Raw genomic sequence first — 16,935 nt, 5'->3', positions numbered from 1 at the left:
ATTGTGCCTGGCTTTAGGGTAGCTTTAGCTTGTCTTGCAGCTTCCACTTTACCTCCTGGTGTTTTACTGGATGAAATATGAAATACAGCAAGTGTTCTGTTTTAAAAAGGGAAGAAAAATGTCCTGTACATGAATTTCTAATTGAATGCCAACCAAAACAAGCTAAATGAAACAGACTTGTTAAATGAAGAGTTAATGGACTGAGCACGATCTGTCTCTGAGAAACTTGAAGGAAAGTCATTACACTTTATTATTTTTTCATCGTGTTTGTTTGCCCAGGCTGGGCGTGTGCTTCTACAGTTTTTGTGAGTTCATTAATGGGTTAGCTTTGGCCACTTCTGCATAACAGAACAGCCATATACGGTATTTGCTAGTTCTGATGCTAAGTAAAAATTATGGAAAATAACTTTGAATGTTACCTTCTGTTTCTCGCACACAACTTACAATTATGCAGTTATTTTTGGCAAATACAAAATGTCAGAGGAGGAGGGAGTATCACCATTCATTTCAAATGGAAATGATGCATAGTTTGGGGAGCCTAATTTTTTTTATAATTTATTTAGTACTTCTGCCACATGTCACTAATACCAGCTGAAATAATATCAATAAAACCAGGGCAAATTAAGGCAGAAAACAGTTAAGTGAAGAATTATGTTGTATCGGTGTGTGATCAAGTATATAATGGCCTATGACCAGGTAGGGTCACATTCAGACAGTATAAATGATCCTACTGCTGTTGACTGCCGTTTCACTGTGACCCTTCATCTAAGCTAAGGACCTGCCTCTCTTCCTTTAATAAAGGTTCCATCAATCCTGAAACTGCCTTTCAAAGCGAGATTTTCATCCTCTCTGCAAACTGGCCTTTTACAGTAGCTGCCCTACTTCCCTGCCTGATTTGCATGTGCACTTTCCCACTTGTGACTATTTATACCTGAGAGACTTGCCAAGTGTTGGAGGCTCAGGTTGTGTTTTCAGTGCAAGACTAGTCCAGGTCCTTGCATTTCCTTCTAGCCCACTTTTTGGTGCACTTCCAGACTTCAGATGCGAGAAGTGCTTTTCTTCTAATGCATCTGTCCATTGAAATCTTGGTGGAGATCTAGGTGCTGTTCTGCTCGAGTTAAAGCCCCCACTTCTGCAGTGAGAAAGATTTATCAAATTTTTGAGGCAGGCCAGGTGCTTATGTTCGGGTGACAGTCTTCAAGTTCATTCTACAGTGCAGATATAAGCCTTGTTTTAATTCTGAGGGCATTTATTGTTTTTCAAGGCTAGAGACACACGTTCAGAACAAGAGCCATTAAGGCCTCTTTTTTTTAATCTTTCCTCCTTATTTTGAACTCCAGTAGCCGCCTCTTCTTGAGGGGAATGGTCATAGTTTGGCAGGACTTGTCAGCAGTCAGATGTATTGGCTTATTAGAGGGAGTACAAGAAATAGTTCATCTAAGCCAGAGGCTGAATAGGTCAAGAAGAGATAAGGAATTATGAATCAGAAGTGGAAAAATAGCCAGGGAAAAATGCATGGGCATACGTGAGAAGGTGAACTGGTGCCATGCCATTTGTCAGGAAGATAGGAGGAATGAAGAAGCAACTATCCTTTCCCTTCTTCCCAACGTCACCTTAGGTAGTAATGTGTGTCTTCTGTCTGTGCATCAAGTTGAATTTTCAGTGCAGTAGGCGCAGAGGTGTGACTCCAGGTCTTCTTCTGGATCATGCTAAAGGCCATTCTGAGTTTATTCAGTTGTATGTGGGTTGTTGGTCATTCAGACAGAGAAGGCATAGGCAATGAGCATGAATGCGGTCTGCATCCTTTTCTTATGCCCTGATGTCTGTGGAAATTGTTGTGCCTTGACCATGGGGTAGATCTGGATGAATGGAATTACCAGACATGACTGGAATGAACAAGGTGATTAGCATGAAAATTAGAAATAAAAGTAAGAAGTATTATCAAAGTAGCATTCAAAAATCACTTAGGAGTACTGTATGAAATCATTTTTGGTGTTACAAATCATAAGATTGCTATTTCCACAACTGGGTTTTTGGGTTCGATGCTTTCTGCATGCCTAGTTTTGGATGCTTCAGAGGACCCTGATTTTCAGTGTCAGCTGCTCATCCTGCAGGGATCTGTCTCGCATTGTCCCTCAAGCTGAGCACTTAAAGCAAGAATTCCCCTGAAGTAGACCAAAACTCTCCTTGTCAAGGTCTACTTCTAGTTCTGTGTCTGCTTCCCACCTTCTTTTGCATATCCCTGTGGTGTTGTTGAACTACAGGGCATGCAAAAAAGTCTGGTTTGTACCAAGGTTCCAGGACTCCACAAATGGATTGTGTGGACACAACAGCGAAGTGTGGAGGCACTGTAGAGGATTTCCCCTCTTTGGCCTCAAAACCTGCTCTCCCAGCCTACTGATGGGACATAGGGTAGATACCTCTTAGATTTGTTACATTGCACCAACTTTGACACCTCCTCCGGAGTCACAGCAGAAAAGGCAGTGAGCAAGATAACTGGATTTGACCTCTAGACTACCAGTTAGGCCACTCTCTTAAATGGTTGGTCGCTGTCTCTGCTGAACAGCCAGTCCCCCAAAATGATCAGCTTAATCGCATCATCCCCCTGCCCCCCCCGCCGTTCATGTATACTTAACATTCACCTGTGATGCAGACAGATGATAAAGCTGATTTTAATTTTAAAAGAGGGAGTGTTTCTCTAGTAACTACTCACCGTATGCCCTAACTTTTATTCAAAATTATGGGGGGACCCCCCCCACCCGAAAGTGCAGGGCATTGTGGTGGAGGGTAGAGTTTTTAATTAAGTAGGATTCATATATTATTCTTAAAAGTCCTCCCTATCTTAGTAGCTGTTTCCAGAACCTAAATGGTTAAAGTAGAAAATGTTAGTAATTTTGCTGCAAATAAATTGATCAGTATGCAAGACGGTTGTCACCGGCTGAATCATGGTCCACAGTTAAGGTAAACAGATCTGTGATGACATTTTCTGAGCAGAATACCAATGCTGCTACATTTCTTCCCAGAGGTTTCTGACACTTCTTACATGCGGATAAAATTTCTCTCCAAGAAGGTTTTGTTCGCAGGAAAGAAATAGCATCTTTGTAAGAGTCTTCCTTAAAGGTGGGATTTATTATATTTCATGATTTATTTGTTATTATGATTCTGTTAAGAGCATGGAAAAGAATGTTTTTGCTTTTCTGCATATCCTCTCTGTACAGTAGATCTTTCTGATATGGAGTCTATTTAAAGTATCTGGCAATGGAATGCAAGTAAAACAGTATTAACAGAGTTATCAAGAACAATGAAAATGTTTTATTTTTTATATTCTCTGAGAGTGAGCTCTGTTTTATAATCTCTGTAGTTAACATGTAAAAGCAATGACTGAATATACAGCTAGATTTTTAGCATAGGTGTTTATGTGAAATATTTTTGGCTATATGATGGCTTCATATTTTCATTGGCATATTCTAAAGTAAGAGGTACAATTTAGTTTATTCTTAAATGTCTCTGTGCTAGGCAGAAAATCCTGTTTGCAATTGACTGCAATCACAACCTTTTTGCTGAGATGCATCTAACTCCGTATGACTTCAGGGTATAGAAAAAGACAGTTTCCAAAGAAGTTTTTGAAATCTGCTTTCTTACAACATTTAAAATCTCTGTGTACGATGCTGTTCATGGGAGAGGGCACGTTCGTAATTCTGTATTTAGCCTTAGATCCACATTAACTTGGAGGTGATTGACGTCTCAGTCATTCTATGGATTAGCTGTTGGAAATCTGTCACAATTGTATTGATAAAAGTAGAATCTTGTTCGTTTAATCAGATGCTGGTATCTGACTTCAATGCCGTTTATTACAGTGGATACTGAAGGATAAAAGAGCCCTGTGGAGAGCATGCTCAGTGGTACCTGACATGTAATAGCAAACCTTGAACTGCTTGTTAAAGTTAATGTGGGGAATGCAAAGTCCTCTGAAGTCGGCAAAAGCATTTCTCCAGTAGGCGTCAGATTTAAACCTGGTTCTGTCCGTGTCTGGCGTGTGTAGGTGAGGGGAGTATAGCTTGGGATGCCCAAGAGGCTGAAAATAGTGTGGTTAATAGGACCTTTTGTAAGATGGACTTACAAAGTCTTGTCATGCACAGTGTCTGGTTGTATTTCAAAGCTTCACAGCAAGATGCACGGCTGTGGTTTCTGGAGAGGAGCCGAGCAGGAAACGCCGTCTCCAGAGCTGTGTGATGCAGGCTGTGAAGATACCTGCCCAAAGAGCTGTGCTTCTCTGGAGGGTGTCTCAGCAAGTCACAAGTTTGTGTCAGAGACAAATTAGAGCTGCACTTCAGGTGGTGGATCTGGGGTGGGGCTCAAGATTTAAAGTCTGGGCTGAAGAGCCATGGTTTAATAATTCTCTGCCCTAAAAGAGAAGTCCAGTTCCATCCTGGCATGTTGCACTGTCCAGTAATTCTTGCTGGATTGTGATCTTGATTGATGATCTTGATGATCTTGATTGTGGTTCACGTGCACTTTCAAAATCCTTGTGCAGCATTTGGCTTGCTTTTTGTGTTTCACTTTGTGAAGTGCACAGTAGCTGTTTTTTGTACAGATCTCTATAACAAAGTTTCAGATGAACAAGGAATTTATTGGGAATAAATCCCTGTATTTTATCCCTACATTTTTAATGTAGTTTTGCAGACCCACATGCAGTGCTGGAGGAAAGTGTTAATATCCAAGCTTGGAGCATTCAGCAGTGAAATTAATTCTGGACAGAAATGGAGGCACTAGTTCTGCTGCTTTTACATTGAGCACTGACATTGTCCCTGGATTAGTGTGGCTCCTCAGGGATCCCCAGGATGAACGTGACTATTAGTGGCAGGATCAGGCCTGCACCCAGGCATGACAGCGATAAGACAAGAGCTGTTAGGTGTCATCTAACTGGAAGAATATCCATTAAAGATTGTGAGTAGTGCGTGTTGTGCTGGGTATTGTTTTAATAGCATTTCTGTGTTCTTTGGCAGATCTCTAGGTAACTCTCTAACCTTGAAATTAAATACTGCATGTATTTTTGCATCAGAAAAGTGATTTCTATTTGACACTAAGGAACTTCTTTTAAATAATTTTTTTTCAGAACACTGCCTTGATGGTTATAGATGATCTTCATGAACATTCAGCCTGACCTTGTTTTACTTTCTGAACATTATACCCTTATGCTCATGTTTTAATTTTGGGTAAAACAAGCAACGCTTGTTTTATTTCTGTTGGCAGAAGGAAAAGTCCACTCTCAAAAGGTCTAATGTCAGAAAAAAGAACAGCTTGTTTCCTAATGTTCATTGCTGCTGAAACACTTATGTGAACATCAGTGTTAACATCTGTCTGGACGAGGGTGTAGATGAGCCTGGAAACGTGATCTTTATGATTGTTGACCTGGCATGTCTCTTTTTTTTTTTTTTTTTTTTTTTTTTTGTAAATATGTATTTAACCAACTTGATACCTGCTTTTGCAGTGCTGAGTTTTCATATTAGTTTATGCCACAACAGAATAGCTTCATTTACTGTCAAGGAGCTGCCCTAAATTTATGTTGATGTAACTTCACACAATTGCAGGTTACCCTTCTGATTTTTTTATATTTTTTTTTCTTTAGGTCTGTGTCTGATGCACACTTTTTTTTTTTTTAATGGTGATAGGCTACCTGGAATACCTCTCTACCACAATATTTCTATCTGAGATTCTAGTCTATGGGTGTCTCTTTTCCTCTGTCTCTCTTGATTTCTTCACAGACCCTGCACAGACAGGTAGCTTCTCAGGTGCTTAGTCTGAGAAGCAGCTGACTCTTCCATCAGATTTTTCTTCTGGCTCTGCCTTCCCAGATTGGCCCTCATTTTTTGAGACAAAAGTATTTCCACTTTTCTGACCAGCCCTTTTTTATAAATGTAGAAATATCATCAAAGATCTGGTCCTTTTAGATGCTTGCAAATGAGTAGAGATGGAAATAATTTGGGAAGCAGCTCAGATCTGTGCCATCATCTCCCCAGAAGTTCTTGCAGCCTGCAGCAGAGAGCTGCTGCCTTTGTGAGTAGAGTTTTCACAGCCACAATCTAGTGCTTGTATTTCTGTGCAACTGTCCAACTTTGATACGGCTTCCAACACCCAGTTGGCTGCAGCGGAGCAATGGGGTCACTTTGTCACCTCTAGCCCTGAAGCCGTCCTGTAGTGCTCTGGTGTCACTGGTTGTATGCCAAGACTGTGTGTGGGGTGCTTCGCTGCTGCTCTGGCTGCTCTCGCTGAAGCAGGTCAGGTTCTGGGTGCTCCATGCTCCATGGTGTTGTTGCCCTTGGAGTTGCTTTCTTTGCTGTATTTGCTATGTCGCTTGAAAGAGGCCAACCCTCTTGGTTTCTCCATTTGCAGAACTCTAGTTCTGTTGTGTCAGTGTCGTGGTTTAACCCCAGCTGGCAACCAAGCACGACGCAGCCGCTCACTTGCCTCCCTCACAGTGGGATGGGGGAGAGAATCAGAAGGGTAAAAGTGAGAAAACTCATGGGTTGAGGTAAAGACAGTTCAATAGGTAAAGCAAAAGCCTCACACGCAAGCAAAGCAAAAGAAGGAATTGATTCAGCACTTCCCATGGGCAGGCAGGTGTTCAGCCGTCTCCAGAAAGCAGGGCTCCACCATGTGTAACGGTGACTTGGGAAGACAAACGCCATCGCTCCGAACGCCCCCCCTTCCTTCTTCTTCCCCCAGCTTTATAGGCTGAGCAGGACGTCATATGGTCAGTGGGGGTCGGCTGTCCCGGCCGTGTCCCCTCCCAACTTCTTGTGCCCCCCCAGCCTCCTGGCTGGTGGGGAGGGGTGAGAAGCAGAAAAGGCCTCGGCTCTGTGTGAGCACTGCTCAGCAGGAACCAAAACAGCCCTGTGTTATCAACACTGTTTCCAGCACAAATCCAAACCGGAGTCCCATACCAGCTACTGTGAAGAAAATGAACTCTACCCCAGCCAAAACCAGCACAGTCAGGAAAGGAATCTTGGAAAGCTGACTGCTTTTGTTAGCAGTGTATGTCCATCCTCGAGGGTGTTATGAAAGCTGCAGTAGGTCACACAATGGCTGGTGTCTCTGACATGGGAAACTCTGAAGTGGTAAGGTAAATTGGCTGTCTTACACATCAATGTCAGTGCAGGTCTGCCACACCTTCAGACTGTCGCATAATGGAAAGTCTATTGATCTGAAGGGCCTGAAGGTTTCCTCCCTCTTGGTTGAGCTTTCATGTGGATTAATGTGTGTGGATCCCCTGATTGGGTTTTTTTGGTGGTCTGTCTTTTTTTTTTCCTTCCTTCTTATGCTTATATCTTGGAAATGGGAATTCGTTAAGACATCCTTTTAGAGCGGTCAGCTCAGTGAACTTAGTTTCATTCTCCTAGGACTATGAAGACATATTTGAAGGCTATACTGTGTAAGAAGTTACTTTCTTCATTGTGCTGTTCTTGTTGTGCCGTTCTAGATATTCAGGATACCTACACAGGAACTCTTCAGCTTATACCTTGATAGGCAGATGATCTATTTGCTGCAGAATATTTTCTTTCAGGTGTTTTTGGACATTGATATAACTGAGCCTGTGGTTTGGCCATTCCTCTAGCCTTTGGTTTTTGGGGTTTTTTTCTTATAAAAAATACGCAGTTTCTGTTTTTCCTTACTACTTGAAACTCACCAACTACCCTTGCCTCTCATGTCTTCATACATTAAAGGCTGAACATCAGAACAGAAAAACAACTCATTCTGCCTATCCACAAGCAGCTGAATTGAACATCTGATCAAAACTATCTGTCTAGGTCTCCCTGAGTTGTCAGTGGCGAGAGCAAGGGACCTATAGAGAGACGTTTACTCAACCTATTTTGGATGCACCTCTAAGCATGAGATGCATAGTAGTGCAAGGATGATGCTTTGTTTCCCTTTTAGTGATCTATATAATTACCTTAAATAATTAGCTTTGGCTTTTAGACTTTTAAGAGTAGATTAATCCAACCCTTGGCCTGCTTTTACATCATCATTGTTTTAGATTGAGAAAAATGAGATTACAAGAATTTCTCATCACAATTACAAATATGATAATGTTTTTACTCTTTTAAAATACTGCTAAGAGTTGATCTGAAATTGTTTTACAGTTACTACTTTAAAAAAAACTGATCTCCTTGATGATCCATACTGAAATGTGTTTCTGACTGACAGGGACACATTGCAGGTAGATTTATTATGGTTTTTACCATCTGCTTTAATAAATGAGTGAGCAGAGCGTTTCAAAATGACCTTCAGTTTTATCCATGAAATGTGAGTTTGAATGTTCCAAGTGAATTATTGGCATTAGACTGCTAAGGGTACTTATTCTGGAAATAGTGCTTTACCAGTTGTTTGGATGCTTTTATTTGTATGGAAATATGCTAATATACATTAAGGTAGTGTTTCCACATAGCAGCAGCTTTAGAGACAGTGGGACTTTCCGTGGTGTGGTGTTGTAGGCAGAGGTCTCATTGTTTGTCCTTGCACACTTTGCTGAAAAATATTAGATGAGTACTTTGCTCTGTTGCTTTTTAGTTGAAAAAGAGTTAATAAAAGTAAATGTACTAGAAGAAATTGAAATCAGTGAACAGATAAAATGTTATTATTTGAAATACATAATGTTGCATAATGGATTTATGTAAAGTGTGGCAGAGATGAAGTGCTCTCCAGACATAATGAAAGAACATGGATTCCTGTTTCCATGATTGAAGTTCTTTTGTACTTAATCTGTTGGGAAAAAATAGCAGGAATTTTTAACAGATTTGCTTGCCATTAGTAAATATATTTATCTGTAGCTCCAGATACTCTGCCAGGCTTTAAAAAAAAGAAAAGTTGGAAGGAGGATGCGTTTTCTTTCAACATAATCAAATGTTGTGACTGTAGATTTTACCTCCAGAGTGAGTAAAGTATATCTGCATTAAAAAAGTTTTAACTGCTTACATAGTTTACAAGAGTGGCACAGAGGCAAACCATGCTTAATCCATTGGATGGGAGAAAAGGGTGTAAATACATTATATTCCACTTTTCTTTTTTGCAGTGTAATGAACTGTTATTAATAGGTTGTAAAAGTACTTGCTGTTAGTGGTCTGAAAACCGTTGCATAAGGTGTGGTCTTGTTGTGCCTCAGATCAAAGTTTTGAGGTTTGAAGGTCTCATTAACCTGGGGCTATACCCAGAGCACTGGCAGAGGGATGAATATCAGCCTGGATTTCGGGCTTGGTTCTGCTCCGTAGGGCACGACACAGAAATACAGGAAGCCTTGGAGCTCAGCGAAGTTCATTCTGGTCCTCTGAATGCCACTAGAATATAAATAATAAAAAACAGTGTCACCTGATAATTCATTCCTGCTCTAAACTCTTGACCTCACTGGCAAACTGAGAAGTTTTTGAAATTTTGTTTTTCTTGGTATGCTGGTACCATGATCTGCAGCTTCATTTGTCTTGGGAATTCAGCTCTGCATTTCTTTGCAGGGCAGTTCAACTATTTTAAAAGATTGTTGGCCTTTATCTGACAGCCCCTCTGAGAAGTAAAATTAGAACCATTAGGTAAATTGAAATATAAAGGTACCTACCTGCAATTCTCTCTGTCTCCCGAGGCACTCGTGATGGCTATTGACAGAAGTGGGCTTCCCTTAAGAGAGCTGTTGTTACTGATTTGTTATTGATTTGTTATTAGTTAGAATTTATCATATTTAATTTTAATAGGAATGTAGAATTATAAGAAATATTTTAACAAAACTATACATATCTATTTCATTTTTACTTATTTAACCATGGGAATGTTAGGTTTGAGATATAGTCATAGGAACTTAGGAACTTTAGAAAATGTATTATGTGTAACCATAAGAATTCAAGTATTGTCTAACATCATTTAAGCACAGAAACTTTGACAAAGATTTGTTGATCAGTAGTGTTTTGTTTTAGGAAACTAAGGAAACCGTTATGGACACCAGTTTGCTGCTTGGAAACCCTTTACCCTTCCCACCTCGATCTAATTATCGAGGATTCCAATCAGTAGAGTTAAGTGAGATTAACCAATGATTGTTTTAACAGAAGAATATTAATAAGATGGTGTGACTGAAGGACCAATCATTAGAAAGGTTATATTTAAGAATAGACATAGTATGCATTTTTATGTAAATGATGGTGAGAATCGTACTGCGCAGAATCACCTGAGAGGTCAACTATCGGACAAAGTGAGGAAGACTACGGAAGACCACCAGAGGGCTTCTGAAGACCACCAGAGGCTTCACCACGCCTGCATAGAAGGACATTTGCATATACTAATAACTTCCCAGAAATCTAATGGATATGTATAACCTTTCTCGTAAACCTAATAAATATGAATGAATAAGTTTAATATAAGGTGTATGATTTTGGTGTTTAGGTGTGCGTGGTTTTTTGAGAGGACTCACCTGCGCACCCGGCCGTCAATAAAGAAGTGTCTGCTATCTACGCTAAATTGGTGTTGATAAGTTCTTTATTCCGACTTTTTCGGCAACACCGTGAATCTGGTTGTCTTTGATAGGAGAGCTTTACTTTTCCTTAGAAATAAAAAGGAAAACTTTCTCTGCTTATTTTTGAAAGAGCCTTTTTCTAATGTTGTCATCACAGGTTTCTCCTTGAAGGTAATGGATTAAAGGATTTCTCCCCCCCGACCCCTTTCCCTACCTCTGCATTACAGAAATGGCATCAGATATTCCTGGCTCAGTGGCCTTGCCGGTGGCACCAATGGCAAGTGGACAAGTGAGAATGGCAGGATCCATGCCTTCCAGAGGAGGAAAGCGACGCTCTGGGTAAGCCATTTCTTTTTTTTTTTTTTTCAGGTCTGAAACTGGAGATGACTGGTATTGAAAAACTGAAAATGTACCTATATGTGTATGTTTGTTATGTAATGTTTATGTATGTAAACTACATTATGGCATTAGTCACTGATGTTTTGTTTTTCTCGTCAATGTATCTGCTCTTCCTGCAAGATCAAACTTGCTGATAAGTGTATTGTTTGTTGTTTTGCATGCTTCAAAAGACTTTCAGGTTTGGCAAAGCATCCAGAAACGGAGTTTGGATCCCATGGCTGTTGTACATGTAATGAATGCATATTGCCTACATCTGTTTAATATCAAAAGGATTTGTCATGTGAATAAAGGTAGCAAGATTTGTTTTTACTTGCACATGCAGACTTATCCAACTTCATCTGAAGTTTGGACTTGGAATCTCTCAAATAGAGGCCTTCTGTTAAAAATGTTTTCTTTATAGTCCCAGGTACAGAAATAGCATAAGCAGTCACTCTTCAGAGACTGTAGTCTACAATATTCTAGGTCTCGCTGGAAATGCAGCATAGTCTGCTTCTGTGAGAAAGGGCCTGAATCAAGTTCAGCCCTTGCACTAGCTTGAGGGCTCTGCTAAAGAAGAAAATTTGTTTTATCCAACTTCAGAGGTTAGTATGGTATAAGGATAGTTTTTCCACGTCAGATTGCTCTGTGACAACTCATACTAAACCTCTCTGTTTGAAGAAAAGTGTAGCAAGAGCTGCAGGAGGGCAGAAAACTACTCTCTAGTATTAACAAAAACCCCCTGTTTTTATCAAAGGATAGTCACACATAACAGTCTGAGAGTGCCTGCAAAAGAGATTGATTAGTCTTATATTTAGCCCTAAATATGACCGTGGTAGGGCTTAACAGGATTGATAGTGTGAGTAAAATCTTCATTGACAAACACCTAAGGGGAAGACATTATTTCTTGTGAGAGCTGCTGTAGGCATTGTTTGCCAAGGTATGTTGCCAGTTTTAGGTGTCTGCTCAAGTAACAGTGCTGGAGTCTCAATCCTGGAATGAATTTAACGAGGGAGAAGGTGGACTTCGCCTTGGACGTGGAGCTAAGTTGGTGTGACAAGAACACTCAGGATGGTTGTTCCGAAGGGGGGTTCCTTTGGCAGGACAATTTGGAGGTTTACCCCCACTGAGTATGCTTCATATGCTGAGCTAATTGTATGAAATTGGTCTGAGAAACTCCTGAAATCTTTAACAGGCATAACATTTTTATTTTAAAACTGTTCAATGAAAAAGCCTTTTCAAACTTGTATTCAGAAGAGAAAACAAACCATTAACATATTTTCATTGCTACATAATGTATATAAGCTTTTGTACTTTTGAGTTACAGGATAGTTGATCTCTTTTTTGATCATAAACCGTGTCAACTGTGAATACCAGTTTGCAGATTACTCTTACCAAGCCTTGATGCTGCTGACTGTGAAATCTTCTGATTATATTAAATGCTGACTTGATATTAATTGAAAGCTATGCTTTAACTGTTGCATTTTAAGTATCGTCATCTATTTGCATGAAAGTGGAGTTGGGGGCAGGGTGGGAGGAACATAAAATCAAATTATTTTAAATATATTTAACATGCAAATTCAGTGAGTAAGTTAGTATAGATTTGGTCTTATACTCAGACAGTGGTATTTTATCTGTGCACCATAGCTCTGAACTAACAGCCCTTCTGCAAGCCTGACCTGAGGGTGCGTTTTTTTGTTGGGTTTTTTTTTTCAGTGTGTATGTATTCAGACCTCGAGGGAAAGAATGCCTGCTGTGTCTAATTCCTCTTAGCTTCTGTTTGAACAAAGTTGCAACTAACACTTAGTCCTTTCATTACTGTCCTGGTGATACATCTTTGTACACCTAAATCCTTGGGCATTTTAGAAATGAACGCTTTGTGTCAAACATAAAGGACTGTAGCTAGTGAACACAGTCATCTTTTCCAGCTTCGGTTATCTCTGAAAATTGTTTCTTTTCTCGTAATTGCTGAGGCAAGCTGGCAGAATAATTGCTGTATGGACTTGAATGTAGATCAGTTTGAACTCATTGGCTATCCAGAAGGTGTTTCTGCCATGTAGGCATTCAGCTTCATTGACAGCTCAGAAAAATATTATTCCTTTCTATAAATTGTACCAAGTACTTTATAGAAGAAAGTGACAGCAGAAAATGATGCACTGCACTGGTCAGTGACTACCTTAGATTAATATAATGTCAGTTCTTTATTTAACGTGGTTTTGCTTTAAGCTATGCTGTATTAGAGGATATGGGGCTTTTTCACGTCCCTAGGGGAGGGAGAGTTAGTCGTTTGGTGTTGTTTTTTGATTGGTTGGTTTACAGTTGTATTGGTTTCGTTTCAGTTCAGGGTGTAGTCTTGTCTTTTCTCTGACCCAGAACTGTAAGATCTGAGGAGATATGGGAAGGAAGACACCTCAGCCCACCAGCCTGCCTCCCTGTTGTACCCCCTGATATTGTACTGAGCAAAAGGCTATAGTACAGATCCTCGTCTGCCTGTCAGCTGCACCTGCTCCTGATCATTCCTGCCTTCCCCTTCCTACACTGTATAATCACGGCAAGCCATCTTTTGACATTTCTTGGGAATTTTACATAATAATTTTGTTGCCATGTTCAAATCCTCTCCCATCTCAATTTTTTAACCTGTGCGGGATCACCTTGTTGGAGGGGGGTCTTTTTTTGTATGAAAATGTTTCTAATTAAAAATTAAACATTTTAAAAAATATTTTTGTCACGGTATTTATGGTACCCACACGTCTTTTAAGGAAAATATATTTTAGTAAGTACCTCATACATCAGGCCTTTTCATGATTGACGTGAACAATATGAAAGAGGAAACCAAGATTTATGCTGTCTCTTCAAAACAAAAGAGCATAGTGAAGCTCTTTTTTAGAGTCTCTTTTTAATGGGAATTTTAAATTAAGATAAAAGATACTCTTTCTGAAACTTCTGAAATGATGTCATTTGTCTTCTTGGAGACTGCTCCTACTGTTTTGCTAATGTGCAATATATTCTATCTAACCAGAAGATCTTATCTGTCAAGGTATGAGGAATTTGTTGGAATATTATTTTTACGTGTTCTGCTGTGTTCTGCTGAGGGTTACAACTGATTCCCTATCTTTCACTCCATCTTGCTGTAAAGCAGGCACGATGGTTCAGGCAGGACATTGGAATCAGTGACTTTATACCTGAGATTTTTTTTCAGGTTTTGAAAGGGTGTTTTTCATTTTGCACAGTGAAATGTGAAATTAGGAAACGTGTTTAGTAACAAAGATGGGACAGGGATACATTTGCTGTTGCATTTTTACAAGTATTGATATTTTAATGAACTTTTTATTTTCAATTTTTTTTTTTTTAATAATCCTGCATTTGGAATAAAGTCAAGGGTTTTTGGTATTTTAACAAAGCAAACGCATTATTTAAAGATTTAGTCTGCTACAGTCTGGTATTGCACCCTAGGCACTCAGATTCTGCCGTGATGAGCCTGCTATAAATGTGGTAGGTGTTACCTATGGATATTAACCCATCGAGATCTTACAAGATGAGAAGCTGGTATCCAGCCACCTAGATAAATAAGTGTGTTTGTCCCACTTACTCCTTTGGAAGTAGGCATACAGCATGGGCAGCAGGATCAAGCCTTAAACTGTGATCAGCTTCTCTGTAATTCTCCACATCATATTCCAGTAATAATAAGCTAGACTAAATGCGGTAGAGCTAATGTTTGATTCTGGGGAGAAAATCCATCTCTCAGCACTCAGCTGGAGTATTTGGCTGGAAGCTAAGAAAATCTACCAAGGCACGGGATCTCAGTGTATTGGAGGGGAAGGAAAGGAATTACAAAATTAATCCCTCCCAAATTAAAGCAGTGTCTTATTAAATCCCTGAAGAAAAGGCTTTTCCCCATAGGTGTATATATTTTCTGCAGCCGTTTGCCACTGAGTTTGAAACTGGGGGTTTCCCTCGGTTGTGTTTCAGTTGCCAGTGAAACCAGTGAAGGATACGCCTGCCGTGATGCTTTTGTGAGTGGTTTCAGGTGGAGCCAGCCCAGTGGTGGCCTGAGTGTCCCCTCCGCATGTAAACAGACAGCTCTCCTGTAACGTTGACTTTCACGTTTTGGGTGTAGGTAGAAAAGTTGCAATTGAAATAACTGGGAAGTTGGTTCTGGAATGTCACCTACAGGGACCTTATTGTATGTGGGGAAGAAGCAGGTAAGTAAGAGGCTAGGTGATGATGCGCCAGCGTTAAACTGCTGGCAGTATCGTATACGTGGGAGGTGTGGGGAAGTTGAGGCTCCCGGCGCCAGCGCCGGAGGCCGCTTTTGGGGTGAGGGGTGGGAGCGCGGCGGCGGGGTCCTGCCTCAGCTGCAGGGCCCTGGCACGAGGGGGGCCACTGGAGGTCGGTGGTGTTCTGCACGAGGCGGCCGAGAGGTCGCTGGCTTTGAAACCGGATTCGGTGGTAATTAGGTGAGCAAAAGTGTGATTTATGGTGAAATTGATGATTGCATCAAACTTAACCAAATTAAATACACATCTTAAGACTCTTTGGGGAAAATGGTTTTTTCTCTGCTTCCTCCAGGAATGAATAATCACTGTTACCATCTGGAAAATATTATTGTGACTTTTCTAATACCGTTTCCAATTCCTGTGCTTATGGGCTGCCCTTGTCCTGATTGTACGTAGATTGCTGTGACTCAGACACATCTTTTATAGACCGCTCTGTCTTGAGTATTGGAGTTAGGAAGCAAGGCAGTATTTCCTGACTCGCACTCATACTTCTCTACGCCGGTTTTTACATCGTTGTTCTCATGCTCTGAACATACAAATCTTAATTTTTAATTGGTAGGTGTTTCTTTTAATACTGAGAGAAATATTATTGTCCCTTTGCGGGGTGTTTTGCCTTTAATATGACTTATCTGTTGTTAATATGAAGAGTGTTAGGGACGTGGAATCTGCAATTGTATGAAGTTTTACTACACAAATGTTAGAAAGCTTAGAATGTTAAAGAAACCCAACAAAATTGTTTGCAAAACAAAACTATGATTTCCTATCTACATAAAACACGTTTAAGAGACTGATCAAGGTCTGTAGATCATACCAATGTATTTTCTTATCAGGTACAATTACTGCATTGGTGTATTTTAATAACTTTATATCAGCTTTGTTCTTAGTCTACCTTAATGGCAGAGTCACCCCCTTATAATTGGGATATATATTTGCCCTCCTCTTTTCAAAGGTATAAAAAAATATAAAATGCTTTGGAAACCATACTATTGCATAGCTTTGTAGTGACTCGGTATCAATGGGAAGGAGACAGTCACACTGCCTAACGTAGGAAACTAGTCTTCCTAGTCTCTCTGTGTAAGAAGTGAAGAAAGAGGTTTCTGCTTTTTGTGGCTCTCTGGAGGAGCCTAATGGGAGGGCTGGGATTTTGCCCAAGGAAGAGCTTGCCTCTTCCACTGACTTAAGAGGAAGGTCTGGGACATAAATCAGGTACGTTAGGTGCATGGTAGACCCATAGGTCATTTTAGTAATGACCACAGGGATACCACAAAGTAGTTGCCATCTGCAGACTGGCTGGTAATTTGTGTGAGATGATTGGCAATGTAGGGCAAGTCTAAAGACTGTACTACAGTTACAATCAGTAGCGGTGATGTAGATAATCCTCTTAGCAGGGAGGCTGGGAGTTTATTCTGCCTCTGACTTGCTTTCTTTAGACTGGGGCAAAAATATGTGTACAGCTTTAGAACTTTATTTTCTTTAGCCTTAATTTCAGTCCTCTAACATAGAGTCCCCACTGATTTCTGTAAACTTATATCTCTTAGGCCTGATAGTACTTCTGACCATCTCACAAGAACTGCATTTGTTTAATATTTCCTTTTATTTGTTAATTTTAACAGTGCAGATTTCTGTGGAGAAGAACAGTCATTTATTACTTCATTTGTTTTAAAACTTGTATTCTTTGTATTCCTGGCAGCTGATGAGCTACTTTTAGGGGGGTCTGGAGAACATGAGCAAGACTGGAATCTACAGTCATTAACACCTCCTGTTAAAATATAAATCAAACAAGGTTGAGAACCG

General features: G+C 40.2%; 1 protein-coding gene across 2 annotated transcripts in view; it reads left to right on the top strand.

Annotated features, from left to right (window-relative positions):
• ARNT2 (aryl hydrocarbon receptor nuclear translocator 2) overlaps positions 1 to 16,935 on the top strand; it is a 104,867-nt gene that overhangs the window by 17,774 nt on the left and 70,158 nt on the right. For both annotated transcript variants that reach the window (XM_049812745.1, XM_049812744.1), the window contains exon 2: positions 10,717 to 10,828. In XM_049812745.1, coding sequence (XP_049668702.1) covers positions 10,717 to 10,828 — 112 coding nt within the window. The remainder of the gene's footprint in view (positions 1 to 10,716; positions 10,829 to 16,935) is intronic.

This window comes from Accipiter gentilis, chromosome 10 (genome assembly GCF_929443795.1).
Source record: "Accipiter gentilis chromosome 10, bAccGen1.1, whole genome shotgun sequence".
Lineage (NCBI taxonomy): Eukaryota > Metazoa > Chordata > Aves > Accipitriformes > Accipitridae > Astur > Astur gentilis.
This window is presented reverse-complemented; position numbering and strand designations above follow the sequence as displayed.